This window comes from Engystomops pustulosus, chromosome 2 (genome assembly GCF_040894005.1).
Source record: "Engystomops pustulosus chromosome 2, aEngPut4.maternal, whole genome shotgun sequence".
Classification (NCBI taxonomy): domain Eukaryota; kingdom Metazoa; phylum Chordata; class Amphibia; order Anura; family Leptodactylidae; genus Engystomops; species Engystomops pustulosus.
The window spans coordinates 177,313,240-177,334,077 of NC_092412.1; the positions used below are offsets into that span (position 1 = coordinate 177,313,240).

At 40.5% G+C, this 20,838-nt stretch overlaps 1 protein-coding gene across 5 annotated transcripts in view; it reads left to right on the forward strand.

Moving 5' to 3' along the window:
* Window positions 1-16,903: 16,903 nt before the first annotated feature.
* AHCYL1 (adenosylhomocysteinase like 1) overlaps window positions 16,904-20,838 on the forward strand; it is a 51,564-nt gene continuing 47,629 nt past the window's right edge. For 3 of the 5 annotated variants that reach the window (XM_072137399.1, XM_072137400.1, XM_072137402.1), the window contains exon 1: window positions 16,905-17,125. In XM_072137399.1, coding sequence (XP_071993500.1) covers window positions 17,036-17,125 — 90 coding nt within the window. In that variant the 5' untranslated portion in view covers window positions 16,905-17,035. Of the gene's footprint in view, window positions 17,126-20,838 lie in introns of all 5 variants that reach the window. The other 2 variants (XM_072137403.1, XM_072137401.1) reach the window with 1 other exon arrangement.

Below are 20,838 nucleotides of genomic sequence, written 5' to 3' on the forward strand. Positions count from 1 at the left end.
CTAGTGTAAGGGGTCTTATAACCATTTGGGGTTGTGATTTATTGTTGTGCCATACATGGAAATTGTGTGGACAAATCACTTTCAGAACCCATGCGTTTTGGGAGTGTCTAAAAAGGATAAGTGACCTTGCGTTCCCTTCAGGGGTCCGAAACATCACGGTTTTCTTTACAGGCACTATACAGCATTGACAGTCCTATGCAAAGCACAGTACTATTAACCACCAAGTATGTGTGGGGGCTGCTCAGTATTACTTCTATTATACTGTATATATATGTATATAGCACTGTAACACTAAACAGACTATTAATGTATTAACCCCTACGGGACTCAGCCTCTTTTGGCCTTAAGGACGCGGCCCCATTCTTCAAATCTGACCTGTGTCACTATAAGTGGTTATAGTTTTGGAACGCTACGAGATATCCAGGGGATTTTGAGATTGTTTTCTCGTGACACATTGTACTTCAAATTAGTTTAAAAATTTGGATGATATCTTTTGTGTTTAGTTATGAAAAAAAAAACAAAATTTGGCAAAAATTTTGAAAAATTCTTTATTTTCAACGTTCTAAATTCTCTACTTTTGATGCAGATAGTCATAGCTCCCAAATAAATTCATAACTTACATTTCCCAAATGTCTGCTTTATGTTGGCATGGTTTTTTAAGATTCCACATATTTTACTAGAATGTTATGAGGCTCAGACTTTGGGGCCATTTTTCACATTTTTTGTAAAATCACCAAAACCTGTATTTAGATGAACCTGCTCAACTTCTAATTGACACAGAGGCCTAAATAATAGCGAGACTCGTAAATTACCCCATTGTGGAAACTACACACCTCAACGTATGAAAAACCACTTTTAAGAAGTTTGTTAACCCTTTACGTGTTTTTAGGGGTTAAAACAAAATGGAGGTGCAGTCTGCAAATTGTAATATTTTTTCACAATACACCCATTTTGGGTGGAAAATTAAACATTTACAATGGATTAAATGAATAAAGGCTCCACAAAGTTTGTTACCCAATTTCTCCCGAGTACACGGATACCCCATATGTGGTGGTAACCTGCTGTATGGGCGCACGGCCGGGCATAGAGGGAAAGGAGGCGCCATCCAGATCAGATTTGCTATGTCATTTTGTACAGGCTATAATTTTTTTCTTTTTTTTAATGTGGACCTATAGGGGCTTATTTCTTTTGCCACATGAGATGCACTTTTCTGGTACGTAATTTGGGGGAATCTATAGGCTAATTGGTGAGATTTTATTAACTCTTTGTTGGTGGAGGAAATGAAAATCATCACTTTTCAGGAAGATTTTTATGGGGTTTTTTTTTTGGCTGTTTACCATACCATAAAAATAGTATATTATTTTTATTCTTTGGGTTGCCACGATTACAAAAAGACCTCATTTATATAGATTTTTTATTTTTTTCCCATTTTTACTGCATAAAAAGTAATTTGGCAAAAATGTTGTTAATTTTAGCATCACCGTCTTTCATATGCATAACTTTTTTATTTTTCGCCTCACAAATCTGTTTAAGGGCTTATTTTTTGCGAGAAGGATTGTTCTTTTTAGTGGTCTTATTTTAGAGTGCATAACATTTTTTAAATCCCTTTTTAGAGCATTTTTATAGGGTATTAATTGAAAATGATCTTTTTTCTGGAGCTTTTTTTGTTTCGTTTTTTACGGGGTTCACTTTGCGGATCTAATAACGATTCTGTTTTATTATGCAGATTGTTACGGACGCAGGGATACCAAATATGTGGGGGTTTTGTGTATTTTATTCAATTGTACTGAATAAAAACCAATTTGGAGAAAATCTTGTTCATTTTAGCATCACCATCTTTTCATATGCATAACTTCTTTATTTTTCGGCTGACAAATCTGGTTAGGGACTTATTTTTTGCGAGAAGAGTTGTTCTTTTTAGTGGGCTTATTTTGGAGTGCATAACATTTTTTAAATTACTTTTTAGAGCACTTTTTTATAGGGTATTAATTAAAAATTATCTTTTTTCGGAACGTTTTTGCGTTTTTTTTTCTACGGCGTGTACCGTGCGGGTCCAGTAACGATTCTGTTTTATTATACAGATTGTTACGGACGCGGCAATACCAAATATGCGGGGTTTTTTGTGTTTTTGTGTTTTTTATACTTTATTAAGTGTTTTTATGGGAAAGTGACATTTTAGGGGCTTATATTTTTATGTATTTATTTTTTATTTATTATAATGTGTAGTGTTAAGTGTTTTTGCATATTTTTACTTATACATACTTGAACTTGAACCAGTGATGCTCTGATCACTGGTTTAAGTTCAATACACTGCTCTACAATACTATTTTATTGTAGAGCAGTGTAAACTGTCTGAGCAAGCTTGCGCATGCTCAGACAGTTTACAGTCAGACCCGGAAGGGGTCTGACTGCCATGGAGACCGGGCAGCTCCGGGGCACATGCCAGTCCTCGGAGCTGCCCAGAAGTGGATCGGATCCCCCGGTAAGCGGCACGGGGGATCCGATCCATAGCGCAAACACCCTTACACGCCGTGGTCATGTTTGACCGCGGCGTGTAAGGGGTTAACACCCGCGATCAGAGCCGGCTCCGATCGCGGGTGTTAGCGCAGGCTGTCAGCTGTACTAGACAGCTGACAGCCGCTGCTTCTGGTACCGGCTCCGTTCGTGAGCCGGTGCCAGAAGCAGGACGTTATAGAACGTCCCCGTGCGCTAAGCATCTAGCCCCGGGGACGTACTATAACGCCCTGGTGCGCCTAGGGGTTAAAACAGCATTGCAGAATGTAACATTTAAAGCTTACAGTTTATTTTATTTTAAATCATTTTAGTATACAGACGGTCCCCTACTTAAGAACACCTGACTTACATACCACCCCTAGTTACAAACGGACCTCTCGAAGTCGGAAATTTACTGTACTTTAGCCTTAGGCTACAATAAACAGCTACCAGTTATCAGAGGTGTCTACAATGAAGCTTTATTGTTAATCCTGGTTCTTATGACAATCCAACATTTTTCAAATCCAATTGTCACAGAGACCAAAAAAAAAAAATGTCTGGGGGTTACAATGATGAAGTATACAGTTCTGACTTACATACAAATTCAACTTAAGAACAAACCTACAGACCCTATCTTGTAACCCGGGGACTGCCTGTAATTGAAGTATGTGAGCAACAGAAAAAATAATAGTAAGGTACCTTTATTATCAGACTTTACTTATGAGTCATCTGTTTTCATGAAGGAAACACTGCCCCAGGCTTTCCCTGCCTGCCAAGTGAGAACCATTGTATGAAAGAATGCACATTAGTTATCATATATAAAAGAAGAGAATGAGAGAAGCCGCTGCAATACCTTATGAGTTCATTAATCTGTTTGTCAGCAATTACTTCGCATACAATGGGGGAGATATATTATGCCTTCTCCATCAGTTTTCTGTTCCAGAAAGCACATGAATCTCCCACTCCCCATCATATTCACAGACGCTGTTGTTGATGTCATGTCACTAGGGTGTGCATGCACTACATACTGCAACTTTCAACATGGCATAATATTTTATTATTGTATATATATATATATATATATATATATATATATATATATATATATATATATATATATATATATATGTTGTACTATATAGGAGTGGTACTCAATGTGTTTGTAACCAAAAATACAATTATTTTTGCTCCCCTCGAACCACTATTCCCTGGAAAAAAACATTTGGGTACCCTGCCCTTACCCTGTACCTAACCTATCCTCTGTGTACCCAAAAAATATAATACACTCACTTAATGGCCCCTATTTTATATAATGTCCCCCTTAGTAGCCCCCACATGGTATAATGCCAAGGAAGTGTACATAATACTGTGCAAAATGTTCCCAAATAAAAACATGTACATTGGAAGACTTAATAAAAACTACAAATAAGGATGAATTCACGCAGAGACACCATAAGCAAGGAGAAGGAGACACCTGTGGTAAAACATGTCTCTGGCCAAGACCACAGTATCATATATTTAAACATCGCTATCCTAAAGGGTTACTACAAGAAAAGACAGAGAGATAAAAACTTGTGAATATAAGCTGCTAAATTACAATTAATGACACAAAGTTTTCCACCCATTCTCCTTGCATGTTACTGTTGCTTTAAATTAAACAAAAACTAAAAATTAAAACACCCCCCTTTCTCTAGAACTGTTATAAATATAAATCAACAGTAAAAATAACAAACATGTTATAATATCAGCGCATCCCAAAATTTCCAATCTATCAATATATAATACCGGTTATTCCTAGCGTTTAACCCTGTAACGGAAAATAGCGCCCAAAGTCGAAAATGACACTTTTTTGCCATTTTGCAAAATATTGAAAAATTCTATAAAAAGTGATCAAAATGCAGTACAGTCCACAAAATAGTATCACTGAAAATATCATCAAAAGTCACAAAAAAAAGACACCACCAACTGCTCCATACACCGAAGTATAAAAAAAGTTATGAGCGCCACAAGATGGCAAAATAAAATTTTTTTGTACATGAGGTTTTAATTTTTGTAAATGTATGAAAACAATTGTAAAACCTATATAAATTTGGTATCACTTTAACGACCCAAAGAATAAGGCAGACATGTCATTTGGCGCGCCACAGTGAAAGCTATAAAATCTAAGCCCATAAGAAAACAACACAAATGCATTTTTTCACCAATATATTATATTTGGAATTTTTTCCAAAACAAGCAGAAAACAAGCCCTCACACAGCTCCTTACATGGTAAAATTAAAAAAGTTATGGATTTTTGAAGGTGAGGAGTGAAAAATTTAAATACAAACAAGGGCCTGGTCATTAAGGGGTTAACATGCAATATATATATATATAACAGTTTGACGAAAATGGGGTCTGGCGTGCACTGTGTGTATAAGTGATGTGCAGCACTGACTGAGTGAGTTAAATGTCCGTGAGAAGTCGGGCCCTGCGTGTAGAATCAGACGTCCTAGATGATGTAATACGCATGTGTATCTCTAATACAAGCTAGAAATAACATTGTAAATTTGAAATATCACGATGTAGTTGAATAAATGTACTGTAATATGGAAGAAGATAGGTTTGAGAGTATCAAGAAGCTATGCATAATGCCATATGTTATTACATTGTGTATAAGTGAGGAAAAGGGAGAGAGGAGTATAATGAATGATGTTAGTAGGAAGTGCAACATTTAATTAATAAATAACTAATAGTCTATATGAATTGGACTGAGTGTGTGTATAAACACTAAACTATGATAAATTGATTTAGAAATGATGAAATAGATTAGCATTAAGTTAATAAACACATAGGGGCAGATTTACTTACCCGGTCCATTCTCGATCCAGCTGCGCGTTCTCTGCGCTGGATTCGGGTCCGGCCGGGATTTATTAAGGTAGTTCCTCCGCCGTCCACCAGATGTCGCTGCTGCGCTGAAGAGTATCGGAACGCACTGGAATACACCGAGCCGAGCGAAGGTAAGTGCAATTTTCGCGACACATTTTTTTTTAAAAATGCGGTGGTTTTTCCGAATCCGTCGGGTTTTCGTTCGGACATGCCCCCCCGATGTCCGTCGCGTGCATGCCAGCGCCGATGCGCCACAATCCGATCGCGTGCGCCAAAATCCCAGGGCAATTCAGGGGAAATTGGCGCAAATCGGAAATATTCGGGTAGCACGTCGGGAAAACGCGAATTAACCCTTAGTAAATGACCCCCATAATATAAACTAAGTGAAAAAAATTATATTTTATTATACACATGATATAGTAGGGTTGCATCAATAGGTAGATGCGCAATATGCAATGAAATAAAGTGGATAAATAAACAGATTTCATCCAAAAAGACGTAAAATAGCATAAAATAAATAAAAATATGATATATAATATCATAATATAATATGATATATAATATAATTGCATTCAATTTCAACATGATCATCCAAAATATAATGGCAGGATGAGGAAGGTGATCTGTATAGTGTAGGGTGAATCCTACCTCAATGAGGTATGTCGAGAGAGATGTCTTCATATAGTAAATGAACATTGACCATCCTCTATATATACTAATACACCAGCAGAATAGCTCCATCTATGATCACTACTGTCAGGGAAATATCCCCATCTCTTGATGTGATGTGTGGTTCTAAATTATTGTATAGTACGAGCTGCTCGGTGAATCACTCAGACCTTCACATGTTTGAGAGAATTCCAATTTATTTAGGTAGCAGACAGTTTTTATAGGTTCTTGAGACAAAGGAGCCTACTGACCATACCCACATTCCAATAGCCCTCAAGAGGAGCTATCAGTGTAAAATGATCTGTGTACTCGGGGGGGATGGGTACTAGTCTTTTCTATCAATAGAGCCAAAGATCTTTGTATAGATACATGATAGAAGAACAGATTCAAAAATGGATTCTATTCCCTCACAATTCCTCCCTTTTTGTGAATAATTTCAGGTACGGCTCAGGTGGTACATTGACATGTGCTAGTCACACATCCAGGACTTATCTAACCCTTCACCTGCTTCCCTCCTGAGCATCCTGAACATTACATCACAACACAATTCATGTAAATCCATTGTAAAGGGCAGAATCTCTACATCCTATTGGTGTATATCCATGTCAGCATACCAACCCCTGAGTACTATTAGACATGGTATGCGGCGCACACACTGTAGTAGGAGTGGTAAGAGTGATAATGTCCATAGCAGCATCGAGATACACAGATTCATGTTCAACAGTCTCTGGGTCCTGCTCCATTCTTCAGCTGTCGCAGTCTCGTTGTAGTTTCTACACGCTGATATGTCACAGGTATTTGGGATGACCCTTCAAAAGACTCTCAGGTGTCACATCAGGACCATCTCATCACCTGGGTGCAGGTCCTGTGCTCTAGCTACTTTAGGTTCTGGAACTGAAACAGATACTTGGTTATGCACCTAAGAAAAAATGTATCTGCAGCTTTTGGACACCCCACCAGTTCTCTATGACACCTCTGGACAACCTTAGGGAAGTATATGTTCATCCATGGGGCAATTCTAAAAACAACCTCAGTAGGTGAAAAGACTTTTTAATCCCTAGAGCTGTCATCAACTATATTACTACCCCAATAGGGATTTTTACTTTAGTCTCTAGAATAAGTGGACTAACGTATTCCTCGATCCCTGGCTGTGGTCTTTACAGTTGCTTTAGTTACAGGATAGGGTTCAGATTACCCAGAAAAGAGGTCCACACACAAGCACATGTTCGTAGCCACTTACCTTTCGTAGCTGTACTTAGCCAATCTGCAGCTTCTGGAAGGGGTAAAGCGGCTTTGGAGTGTAGATATGAGGGTTTTCACTACTCTCCCTACATTGTACTAAGCACATATAAACATACTTGTGTAAATGGACAATAGCAAAAGTGACTGTAAGTGATACTCAATACTAATCCACTACGGAGCATATAGAGTCTTAGACTGGTGCCTCACCCTGTGGGTGCACTGAACCATCATAGGGTAAAGGGCCGTTGGCAGACATTGCTTGTCACCTCTTTGCCATAGTCCACCCTCCATCCATGGGGTCCCAGTGTTACTCCAGTCTTGCTTCCTCACCTGTGAAGCCGGTTTCTATATAGACAGGAGTATAGATAACCCTACTGGGCCAGCGAGGGTCACGGACTGTACTGATCCAGGCTCCTTCCCCTAGGCTTTCTAGTAACCAGTATGGTCACTTCATGTGTTACAGCTTTATAGGTTTTACCTTCTAGGATGGACCTTTATTGTAACACTAAGGCCTCTATCAGCTATTTCAAAGTCTCATAGTTGTGGATGAACTTACTAGATCATGTCAGGAATCATAAGGAATCCCAAAAGACTCACATTCTTACCCTCTGCCACTTTACACCCCTCCATCAGTGCCTTCACCTCTGCCTCCTGTACAGACAGGTAGGTCAGGAGTGGTTTTTCTTTAGTTACCTCATGTTGTGTGACCGCTGCACATCTGATGTAGAATTAACCTCATTCCTGGTTTCTAAAACCATCTACAAAAAACTCAAAATGCAGATTAATGATATATTCAGTTTTGACATTACAAAAAGGTAACTGGTTCATTAATCATTAAGATAATAGAAAATTTTAAATACAACCCGTCTACCTCATGTCTCCCCCCTTTGAATCTAGCGAAAATAGTGGAGCTGGATTTAATGTAATACATCATAAAGAGGGCACATTGTAACCGAGGTTTCTAGTCATGAAGAGGTGAAATATTATCAGGATAGTCCAAAACTACTACAGAAGCTTTTTATACACAGGCAGCAGTAGGATACAAAACCAAGAAGGATCCAGGTTGTCCTGTGACACACGATCAGCAGCTTCCGGCCTGTGTCCTCTCCTCTGAGGTGCTTGGCTTAAACTTAAATGAGAACAATAGTAAGTGAGCAATATATTCCAGAAAAACACAGTATTGGGACCAATGCCGATGTATCAATGCTTTATTATTTTAAACCTATACAGTCATCCTGGGGGCACATACTGGGGACACATACTGGGGGCACAAACTGAGCAGAAGCATCACTAGAGCCAGTGACGTAGAAGGCTTCTAGGGATGTTATAGCTTCTGCCTAAAAAGCTCCTAATAATAATCTCAGTCATAGCTGCTGAATAGGACTAATAGTGTAGGGATCATAGGGAGGTTTTACTCCTGATTAAAACAATAAAATTACAGATGTTGCACCGAATCAAACCCAAAATCTGCTAAGGGCCATGAGGGTTATCATGAACACACATTCTCATTGTTCCTTTCTTCTCTTAACATTCCAACATGTGCTTCCCCCCCCCCCCCTGCGTTCACTGAGACAAGGGGGGAGGCAGCCCCCTCCTTCTCCCTGTGGTGTCTGTAGTACTAGGTGTCCCAGCATAGCAGGAGAACAAAGAAGGAATCTAACACACCATTGTAACATCTAAGATCACTGTATCATCCTACACAAATTGCAAAAACTTTTGACCACACCCTTCAAACTTTAGGTGTATTTATAAAGTTTTACACTACATGTCTGATGTTTTTAAACATAAATCACAGGATTTCTCAGGTCCAAGCCTACAATGAACAATGTCCACAACTGGGTGGTGTGCTTTCCTCACATCTGGTAACTCTGATGTGACTCTGCTAAATACCATTAGCACTACACGTCATATAGGCAAAACACATTTATATATTTGCCATAATCTGCAGGACTGTATAATGGAATAAACTCATAGAACATCTACAGTATCTGGCAAGGGTCAGCTCAGGGAATCCAATTGGGACTGCACAACCGTCCAGGAGCTCTCCCCACAGAAGACCAAAATCCGTAACAAATATGTTACTACCCGGGTTTTTGGACTTTGTAATTCTGAGAGGTGACTCTAAGATAAGCAGGCACAGTCTCCTACATTTATTCCCTGGGTACTATATCTTAGTTGTCTTCTAAAGTTACAACAATACAGCTGAGCGGAGTGTGGGTGCAAATCCAAAGATCTTTAGGCAATGCATCATTACCCATACCACTGGTCTACTGCCCCCTACAGGAGAAACATCTGAAGACTACGTCTTTGTTCTGTGCTAATCCATGTAATGGATGTTCTAATCCAGTCCTGACCAGATATATTCCAGTGTGGGGGTTGGGTCTAGGTGCCACATTGCATTCACATGTCTCCGCCAGTCTGTTTCTTTGTTTCCATACATCAATTCATCCACCATTTTAGGGTGGAGGCAGAACTTTTTCTAAATGTTGTCTTTTGTCTGTCCAACGTTTTTGTCCGTCATCGTCATAACACTCATACAACACACAATTTCCTATGGCTGTTTCTTTATAACCTCCTCTGGTCACTTCCTCTGTAACTTTCTTCTATCCACTTGCAATTTCCATCATATCATTATCATGCAACCAGCCTTTGTTCTTTTAAGAACCTTTCCATTTACCAACATACAAACAACCATCTTTTGATATACTTGTCCTTTTCCAACATTCTCTGACATCCTTTTACAGCCTCTTTTTTTTTATCATTCAAGATCCGTACGTCTGGTTTCCCTCTGAATTGCCTCTCATCCTACCTAGCAATTTTTCCCATAATTTTCTATATATCTCTAATGCCGGCACACACTCGCAGTCACTCACTCTTCCATAGGGCAGTTTTAACCACTTCTAATTCTAAAATTTTTTTTTCTTTTTTTTTTAAACCGTTGGCCCGTCAAGAAATGACTGCAGTCCCCTTCCTTGAAGCAGCTCTGGAACCTACCACACAAAATAAATGTATAAAGTCCGACTGTCCAAACTCAGTCTACTTTGTCTCAAGCGAATTACGATCCAAAAAGCTGCTCGTCTAGGAGACTCTTTAGGTAGGGGCAATTCCTAGAATGTTACGTTCTTAAAACCAGTACAGTACAGTACAGTATCACAATAGCGCTATCAAACACACATGTTCAAACTCACACAATAGCCATATAACACTACCACACATCACATGGAGTTTTCAAATAAACTAACAAGATTCTTTGGACTGGGCAAAATAGGCATGCAACTCACCGGACGTGGAGCAATCTAATCAAGGAGAGACAGAACAATTTGTAAGAAAAAACGCTTCTTACCTTTTTGTGCAGCTGCATGGTCTGTCTGTCCTGAAAGGATGATCCCTGAGTTGTCCGGTAGGCGTCATGCAAACCCATGTCGCTGTTCGAGCGCCATGTTTTGTCAGGGAAATATCCCCATCTCTTGATGTGATGTGTGGTTCCAAATTATTGTATAGTACGAGCTGCTCAGTGAATCACTCAGACCTTCACGTGTTTGAGAGAATTCCAATTTATTTAGGTAGCAGACAGTTTTTATAGGTTCTTGAGACAAAGGAGCCTACTGACCATACCCACATTCCAATAGCCCTCAAGAGGAGCTATCAGTGTAAAATGATCTGTGTACTCGGGGGGGATGGGTACTAGTCTTTTCTACCAATAGAGCCAAAGATCTTTGTATAGATACATGATAGAAGAACAGATTCAAAAATGGATTCCATTCCCTCACACTACGGCCGGGTGCATTGTCACACAGAAAGGTTTCACAACCCCTTTTTTTTTTTTTTGTATTTTTAAAAGACGTGGTTTCCCCGTTCCATTCCTTCTTGGGACTTGTATTACGTGCGTTGAATATGTTATGTTGTTTTCAATGTCTGTCACAGAGCTGTACTGTACAAAGCAATTTTCCCTGGGATTAATAAAGTTTTATTTTATTGATTTTTTTTGGTTAATGGTTTCTTATTAGCTTTATGAATTTGTCAACTTCCCCATCTGGTATGTGACATATACTGTAACTTCCTAGAGTGTGGAATCTCATATATTAACCTTGTTTGCTTTGTACGAAAAACATACAGGCATCTGGATTTAGTTATTGGGACATTGTACTGATTTATGTATAGGATGTGCTGATTATTTTTTAGACATATTAATGTGATTTTGTTAAGCAACCATCACATAAAGTTTGGTATGTTCACTGTTTTCAACAAGAGTCCTTGATCATGCTTGGATTTGTACCTTGCTACACATTAGCAAACACTTTGCATTGGTAATTTCTGGGCTTCTTGCCAATTATCATATGGAAATTTCCCTATCACTGACAGTGGGAAAAAGCACAAAAAAGAAAAAAGAAACTGTTTTGGATTTAACCTTCTAAGGGATTGATGCTACCATTTTGAATTTTATCGTCCAGGGATTTGGACCCAGCAGCCAGCAAGGGATCTATGTTCCCCTCCAATTGGCTGGGACTTGAAAACTAGTTATAAGGTACAGATACCAAGGGGAGAGGGATAGTTTAGGCTTGTGTGGAAACATTACTAAGCTAAATTCACATTGCGTTTTTATCCCTCTGTTGTAAGCGTAGGGTAGGAGGATTACGAGAGTATCCTTACAATAGGGGGCAGCATCGTATCACACAACACGTTTATACAGTGGGATACGTCCCCAGTTTGGCTTCTCCTAAAAAGCAGTGATTTACATCTGTTGAGGTTCAGGGTTTTTCCCTTCTGACATAACTGTCATTACATTGACAGTTATATAATTGGGGCAAAACTATAGTGTACGTACAGAGGAGACTGGGAATTGATGCCATACAGTTGCATCCTTCCCCCATTACCTCTTGAGCATATGCTGTTTTACAGCAGTAAGCAGGATAAAAAAGCACAGACTACTGTTTTCTTTTCATTCAGTGTTTCCAGCTACATGCAACGAATTCTGAGCAGACATAGGCAAAAATTATGTCTTCATCCACCAGTATACACCTATGGACATATTCAGCATTTTAAAAGCCAAAAAAGTTATGTGAATGTAGTCTTAAAATGAGAAAAAAGAATAAAATCCACACCGGCAACGAGAGGATTAGAAAAAATGTATTTTAATCCAAAAGCATAAAAAATGACATCATTACAAACAAAGAAAAAAGGTGATGTGTTTTGGACAGAATTCAGTATTTTGTCCTTATTCATACCTTAAGTCTTAGTTGGTGTAGATTGCAGTATGTATCCAGAGAGAGGCATAGAGGTGTTGACCTGCACGGGTGTCCTTTTATTTTTTTTTAGGAGGGTAGAGACTTTGAGGCATTGCACCGATTCTGTAAGGTTCCGTTAGCGGTTTTGCTCAGCCCGAACACAAGTAGTCCATGGTAAGCATACAAAAAGAAAAGGGCAGCACTCACCGGGCATGTGGAACTGCTTCTTTTATTCAGAAAACGGTGTAATACAGGGGAAACACTGGAGCCAGACGGCGACGGGCCGTTTCACGCTTACTAGCGCATCTTCAAGCCGTTGACGTCACCTGCCCGTGACGCACTATATTTATGTGTCAGAGCCGGCAGGTGTCGTCAAGGGAACAGCATACACAAGATAAGATCAAGGCGTGTGTATGAACAAATAATAAAATTCAATACAACATATCAAAGTTTAAAAACAAATACAAAATGTATCAAAATACAGCTATCGATGAAAAGCTAGTAATACATTGTTACAGAAATAATGCAAATTCTCATTAGAGCACGACTAGAGTGGCACAGGCGCATGCACTACAGGAAGACACTAAAGTCATTTCTGTCGTTCATGCCCAATGGCCCCATGGCATCGAACCTAATGATATATCTACTTTCATGTTGCATTAGGGTTTTATTTCTATTGCCTTCTAATGGATCCGCGACCACTACTTCAATACATTGGGGTTGCCATCATGGCAAGTCCTCACATGTTCAATCAGGCGTGGGCAACCGTTCCCATTTTTAATTGACCTTTGCTGCTCTTTAAATCGTACATTTAGTCTACGTATCGTTTTGTCGATGTAGTAGAAGTTACAGGGACAGTAGACAATATATACAACATAGATGGATTTACACGAGATAAAGGACGTAACTTTCTGCAATTTAATCCATTTAAGTTGACCATTAAAGCGACAGCTACTGCATCCACCACATTTAAAGTTGCCTACCGGGGTTCCTTTTTCTAGCCATGTGTATTTAGGGGTGTGGAATCTACTTCTGATTAAGGCCCTTCTGATGGTAGGGGAGCGTCTAAACGCAATATTGGGGCATGTAGCAGTAATGCCCTGAAGTTGTGGGTCCTGCTTCAAGATGCTCCAATTCTTAAGGATAGCATCTCGAACTATTTTCTCACAAGGACTAAACTCAAAAGAGAAGACCGCTCTTTCGCTACTGTTCTTACTGGTGTGTGCATGCCTTTTTATCCCTGGTATCCCTCTTGATTTGTTTTTTAGGCCACAGTAACTCCTCCCGTGGTAATGCCAAAACTTTATTGTATGCCTCACTGATTAACTGTTCTGGATAGCCCCTAGCTATTAAACGACCCTTAAGTTCCTCAGCCTGTATTTTGAATTGGGTTACATCGTTGTTTGAATTTTCTAAGTCGTAACAACTGACTATAGGGGAGTCCTCTCTTAGTATGGAATGGATGGTGGCTATTGAAGTGGAGAAGTGAGTTGGTGGCGTTGGCCTTGTGAAAGGCCACAGTACACAGCTCACCCCTCTCCTCTCTAACCTTGACATCCAAAAAAATCAAATTCTTTCTCCCCATACATGGCAGTGAAACGCATGTTCATACAGTTGGTAGTATACATAATGCTACATAGGTGTAGAGCACTGCATGTAGCAGAAACCATGGAATTAGGAAGTTGTTGGATGAGACCTGGCATCATTGTGCAAGTCTTAAAGGAAACCTAACACCACAAATCTACCTATAAAGGTAGATCGGGTGGTAGGTGGATAAATGGGACGTGAGGATAGCCCTTTTAAGGGGTAATCCTCACGTCCACCCACTTTTTTAGTAACTTTTAATAGCCTTGTATGCAAATTTTGTTAGCAGCGCCATGTAACCTCAGATGCGGCTACTCCACGCCCCAGTAGCCGCATCTGAGGTTACATGGTGCGGCTACTCCACGCCGCAGTAGCCTCTTTTCCCCTCCTACTCACCATCATCGGCGCGCAGCTCCTCGTAGCTGCACGCCCTCGTCCGACCATCCTGCCGTCTGTGCATGTGCAGAACAGCAGGCCCGCGCCTGCGCGGTCACTGCTCCGAAGCCAGGGCTGCACAGGCGCGGGCCTGCTGTTCTGCGCATGCGCAGACGGCAGGATCGTCGGACGAGGGCGCGCAGCTACGAGGAGCTGCGTGCCAAAGATGGTGAGTAGGAGGGGAAGAGAGGCTACTGGGGCATGGAGTAGCCGCGCCATGTAACCTCAGATGCGGCTACTCCACGCCCCAGTAGCCGCATAACAAAATTTGCATACAAGGCTAATAAAAGTTACTAAAAAAGTGCGGGGATGTGAGGATTAGCCCTTAAAAGGGCTATCCTCACGTCCCATTTATCCACCTACCACCCGATCTACCTATAGGTAGATTTGTGGTGGTAGGTTCCCTTTAAAGAAGCATTCTAAGGGTCTGGGACTATTTCATACCTGTTGGCCGTGCTTCACAATAAGTACTTCATGGTCAAACTGTGTACAGAGTGGGCCACAAAAAACTGAGCCGTTTTTTTTTCTTGTGTGGTTTATATTGGATACAACCTTCTGAGGAATATTGGGGATGGGTGGATTTATCACATGTTATTGCATCACTGAAGATGATGCCACACATTGAATTTTTGGACCGTTTTAAAGTATGCATTTTCAGTCCGTTTTTAAAACGCATGCGTTTTTGAATGTTTATAAAGCGTTTGTCGGCTTTAAACACCCTCGCGTCCGAGGACAAACTAAATCGTCCTCGGCAGTTAACCTGTTAAGTGCCGCAGTCGAACTCGACCACGGCACCTAACTTACCTTTACATGGGCGCCTCCATCTTGGATGGCCGATCCCTGTGATGTCATCGCAGAGCGCCGATCGGTTGGCATGGCAGCCTACAGTTTCATTGAGACTCGCAGGCTTGCCATGTGCAATGATCTCTAATAGCCAGCAGATGGCAGGCTATTAGAAATCATTGTAATATTGCTATATACTGCAATACATTATATATATATATATAATACCTTTCCCTAGATCACATATAAATCAAATAAACAGTAAGAAACATGTTTGGTATTATCACGTCTATCAAAATATAATAGCGATTTTTCCCTGCGTTTAACCCCGTAACGGAAAATGTTGCCCAAACTCGAAAGTGACACTTTTTTGCCATTTTGAAAAATATAAAAAATTCTATAATAAGTCATCAAAAGGTCATACAGTCCTAAAAATCATAGCATTAAAAATGTCATCAAAATTTAAAAAAAAATGACACCACCCACAGCTATGTATGAAAACATTATAAAACCTGTATAAATTTGTTATCCCCGTGATCGTACCGACCCAAAGAATTACGTAGACATGTTATTTGGGGCGCTTAGTGAAAGCTGTAAAATGCCCGCCCACAAGAATATGGCGCAAATGCCATTTTTCATCATTTTTACTGCATTCAGAATTTTTTCCCGCTCCCCAGTACACAGCGTGGAATATAAAATACCATAACTATGAAGTGCAATTTTCTTACGCAGAAAACAAGCCCAAACACAGCTCTGTATTTTTTACAGATTTCTGAAAGTGGGGAGCGAAAAATTCCGTAAAAATGAAAAGGGGTTAATCTGTTTCACAGCTGCCTACAAATGAAGATAAACAGGTTCAAAGCAGACAAACGTATAATAAACATTCAAAAACGCATGCATTTTAAAAATACATGCTTTAGAATGGTCCAAAAACGTGACGTGTGGCATCGAACTAAGGGCAGATGGGTTTTGTGCTGCCCATTTATTGTATGGACAGCAGTACTGTAGTAAAGGCAACACTTTTGTATGGATCGGAGGCCACCACCATAGTTTTTAATGGACCGTGTGTCCGATCTGTTGAATAACAGAGCATATCCTAGCCAGGTTTTTCTTACACATCACTCAGACTATAGTTTATTTGGATAATAACCGATACCAGACTGATGCACGTCAGCTGTGACTATTGTATGTTATCATCCATGTTACACAGCTGCTGCAGGTCTTCAAGCGGCAGTTCTGACTGTAATACATTGCATTTCCATCAAGTTTGCTCAGTACAAGGAAAACGTTACCTCCACCTACGATCACGGGGAGGCCTTTGGCTTGGGTCTCAAATTGCCATGTGAACGCAGAGAAAGACCAAAAATATAAATATGTAAATTCACCGAAAATGCGGGTGCTCAAAAAGGGGCACCAACTCCATAGCAGTCCTTTGTCTGGTAGCACATATAGTAAATACACAGTTTATTATCACTTCCCTTCAGTGCGATGTGGCCGACAGTACAAGAAACGGACAGCCGCTCACATCCTGTCAGCCTCGCCTATCATGCGCCCTCTAGCGGAACCTTCCAGCAGTGCGTTGCCCATACTACACGCACAGATGCACTTGCCAGTGCCTGACGCAGTGATGTCATACGCAGCAGTGACGTCCGCTCCTCCCGGTGCTCCTGTCACTTATCCCGGTAGTAAGACACTTCATCTGCTATAGTTACATAGAGGGCGCGGATCCTTCACCAACATGTCCACACCAGACGCGATTGCAGCGGACGAAGCTGAGGCCTCCAACAAATTCTCCTTCATGGCTGCGGTCAGCAAGACCCCGAAGAAGGTAATGACGTCACTTATTCACTCGCCCCACCCACTGGAGCTGACGAGGGTGTGCGTCATAGTCACTTGTGCTCCGGGTCATAGGGAGTCGGGGTGTCTGTTCCCGTACCCCCTCTTTGCTGTGTGGTGATTAGTTTAAAATGAAAATGACAATTCTTTATGTTTTAAATGACAGCCGGTTATATGGCAGCCATTAGTGGTCATGAGGCCGGTACATGGTGTCCCCATATCACAGGAATCCTGCTCTTCTCTATGGAAGGGACATGTTCACATGCGTTATGTAAGACTGTGTCAGTGTGCCCTCCATGGCACAGCGTTATTGTAACTGCTGCAGGGCACGTTGGCTTATGTGCTCTGTCATTTGCTAGTAATGTAGATTTGTACCGTGTTAGTCATGGGGAGCTGAAGAAGAGTGAAGAAATCAGGCGATACCTTTTTGAGGCTAACTGAGTATATTTGATGGTGAGCTGTCGAGAATACTAGTTCTCTTCATCAGACATGATGTTATGCATGAAATAGAAAATTCACAGCATTTTATACACACTAAACAGTGATCATCAAAGGATATTAAAAAAAACTTTAAAACAACAGATTGATAAATACAGGGACACCTTACAAAGTGGTCTTAACATCCATGCCAGCTTCATGACCTCCTATCTCTGACCTGGAGGCCACAAGCAGGGCTCTCTTGTCATGCCTTACAGGTTTTTAGTGTGTTTATTGCCGTCCTGTCGTAAATGAAAAGTCCCTGTGTTATCTGTTGTTTTAAAGTTGTTGTTTTTTAATATCCTTTGCTGATCACTGCCTAGTGTGTATAAAATGCTGTAAATTTTCTATTTCATGCATAACATCATGTCTGATGAAGAGAACTAGTATTCTCGACAGCTCACCATCAAATATACTCAGCCTCAAAAAGGTATGGCCTGCTTTCTTCACTCTTCTGTCATTTGCTATGTAGAAATAAGTTTACACACTGCTTTCACACATATTCCTTGTGTGTGGGCTAGCAGTGATTTAAACATATAATAAATTAGAAAAAAATTAAACATTTACTTGAAATGTCTGTTCTGTTCCTGATCTAAGGATTTGGGCCAGGTTGAGCAACATTTATTGGTCCAAGAGACATATTGTCAAACTGCTCATGAAAGACTATGTGCAAATGAGCCTGAGGGGCTCCATGGTCCATTAACAGGGAGTCTGTAGTCCCTCAGGCTCATTTGCATACAGTTCTGCATCATGATGGCGCATTAGTAACCAGTACCCCAGTTGCACTAACAACCACAATACAGCACAAAATGCCACCACAGAAATTATAAATGTCACAGTACAGCAATAAATACCACCCCAACCACCAAATACTACATTAAGCAAACAATAAAGGGCGCTGTCACACAGTGCCTTCTTGGACCGTTTTTAAATGTACATAAAACTCATACGTTTCTGTACTATACCATGCATTTGGCTGGTTTGAACTCGTTTATCTTAATTTCTAGAAGGGTTAGGCAGATGTGAAACACAGCCAAACGCATGGTAAACGTACAATAAAGCATTCTTTTTCAGTCCGTTTAAAAACGGCTCAAGAATGCACCGTGTGACAGCACTCTTAGGCTGGTGCCACACGTGCCGCTTTGTTTGGGTTTGCAAACGCAGACAAAATGGCAGGTGTGGCACCAGCCTAAGGCGCCTTCCACACTTGCGTTGCAGATCACATCAGAGTTTGATCACGGTGCAATCAGGGTTTGGTCAGTGAAAAACTGTGAAAACGTGAAAACCGCATTGCACTTGCAAGTGTCTCAGAGTGCGATGCGTTTTTGATGCATCTCCATAGACTTGTATGGTGCGTTTTTCACGTGCGTAACTTGCAAAAGTAGAGCATGTCCAGATTTAAACGTGCGTAAAAAAAACCCTATGGCATCTAAAAACACAATTAATTTTGTGTTATTTTAAGGAGGAGATTCTCCCCTTTAACCCCTTAACGCTCAGCGTCCGATATATCGGACGCTGAGCTCAATGACTTAGCGCTCAGCGTCCGATATATCGGACGCTGAGCCCATGCCGGTTCAGCTCAAGATCTGAGCCGAACCGGCATCGGGAAACACGGGGTGCCGGCTGTAACTAATAGCCGGCACCCCAGTGTAACACCCGCGATCGGAGTTGTCTCCGATCGCGGGTGCTTAACCCGTTAAATGCCGCGGTCAGCGCGACCGCGGCATCTAACATGCCTCTGGGGGGTCTTTCCCCCACGATCGGCCCCCCCGAACCGTTTTCGGGGGGCGCCGATCGTCGCTATAGTAACTCTGGGGTCCGATCTGGACCCCAGAGTTACTTGCAAGAATTGCCAGTAAGATGGCGTCTGTGACGTCATCTTACTGGCACAGTGCCAGCCTATGCAAGTGCATAGGCTGACACTGATAATACTCTGCAATACATCAGTATTGCAGAATATTATCATGAAGAAGCAATCAGAAGATTGCTTCTTCATGTCCCATGGTATAAAAGTGAAAAAGTAAAAAAAAAAATGTTATTCAATAAAAAAATAAAGTCATAAATCACTAAAAATGCCCAAAACCCCCAAAACATATAAAGAGACATATAACTCAAAAAAAAAGTCTAAATCATAACACAAACCCCACATATATAGTATCACCGCGTCCGTAACAACCCGTAGAATAAAAGTAAATCTTTATTGAACCCCCACGATAAACGCCGTAAAAAAAAACTGCTATAAACCTTCCAAAAATTATGATTTTTAGCTATTCAATCCCACAAAAAATGCTATAAAATGCGATCAAAAAACCATGTGTACTCCGACATGATACTGGTGCAATGTACAACATGTCCCGCAAAAAATAAGCCATCAACCAGCTCCGTAGCCAAAAAAGTAACAATGTTATGCCACTTGGAAGACGGCAATACATAAATGATAGATTTTTCCCCACATTAGGGTTTTGTTTGACAAATTTAGTAAAACGTAAGAAAATATATTCAAGTCTGGTATCCCCGTAATCGTATCGACCCATAGAATAAAAATAACATGATTATTAGGCTATACGGTGAACACCAAAAAAAAAAAGAGTAAAAAATCCAGTACAGAATTGATGCTTTTCTACTCCTGCCCTCAAAAAAAGTTCCTAAATTTTCAACAATAGGTGATACCAACCCCAAAATGGTAACAATGGAAAAAGCATCTCATCGCGCAAAAAAAATGGCATCACATGGCCCCAATAACGCAAAAGCGAAAATTTTATAGCCTTCAAAAGGGGCCAATGAGGAAACTAAAATCCTGACAGCTGCAGGGCTCTCCTTCCCTTCTGCGTCTCGCTGTGCGCCCATAAAACAAGTAACGGCCACATGTGGGGGGGTCTTTGTACTCAGGAGAAATTGCAGAACAAATTGTATGGTGGGTTTTCTCTTTTTATATTTTGGAAATGTGTAAATTTTAGGGCTAAATGAACGTATAAGGGAACAATATGACCATTCTAAATTTCACCTCCATTTTTATTCAATTACTATGAAGATCTCAAGGGGTTAACAATCTTCGTAAATGCTGTTTCTGATAGCTTGAGGGGTGCAGATTTGAAAATGGGTTGGTTATATAGGGGGTTTTGATGCTAAATATGTAAAATTTCATTCCAAACTGTATTTATCCCCAAAATAGTCAATTCTGAAAATCCGGAAAAGCGATATTCTTTTTGTAAGCCGCGTGACATCAAA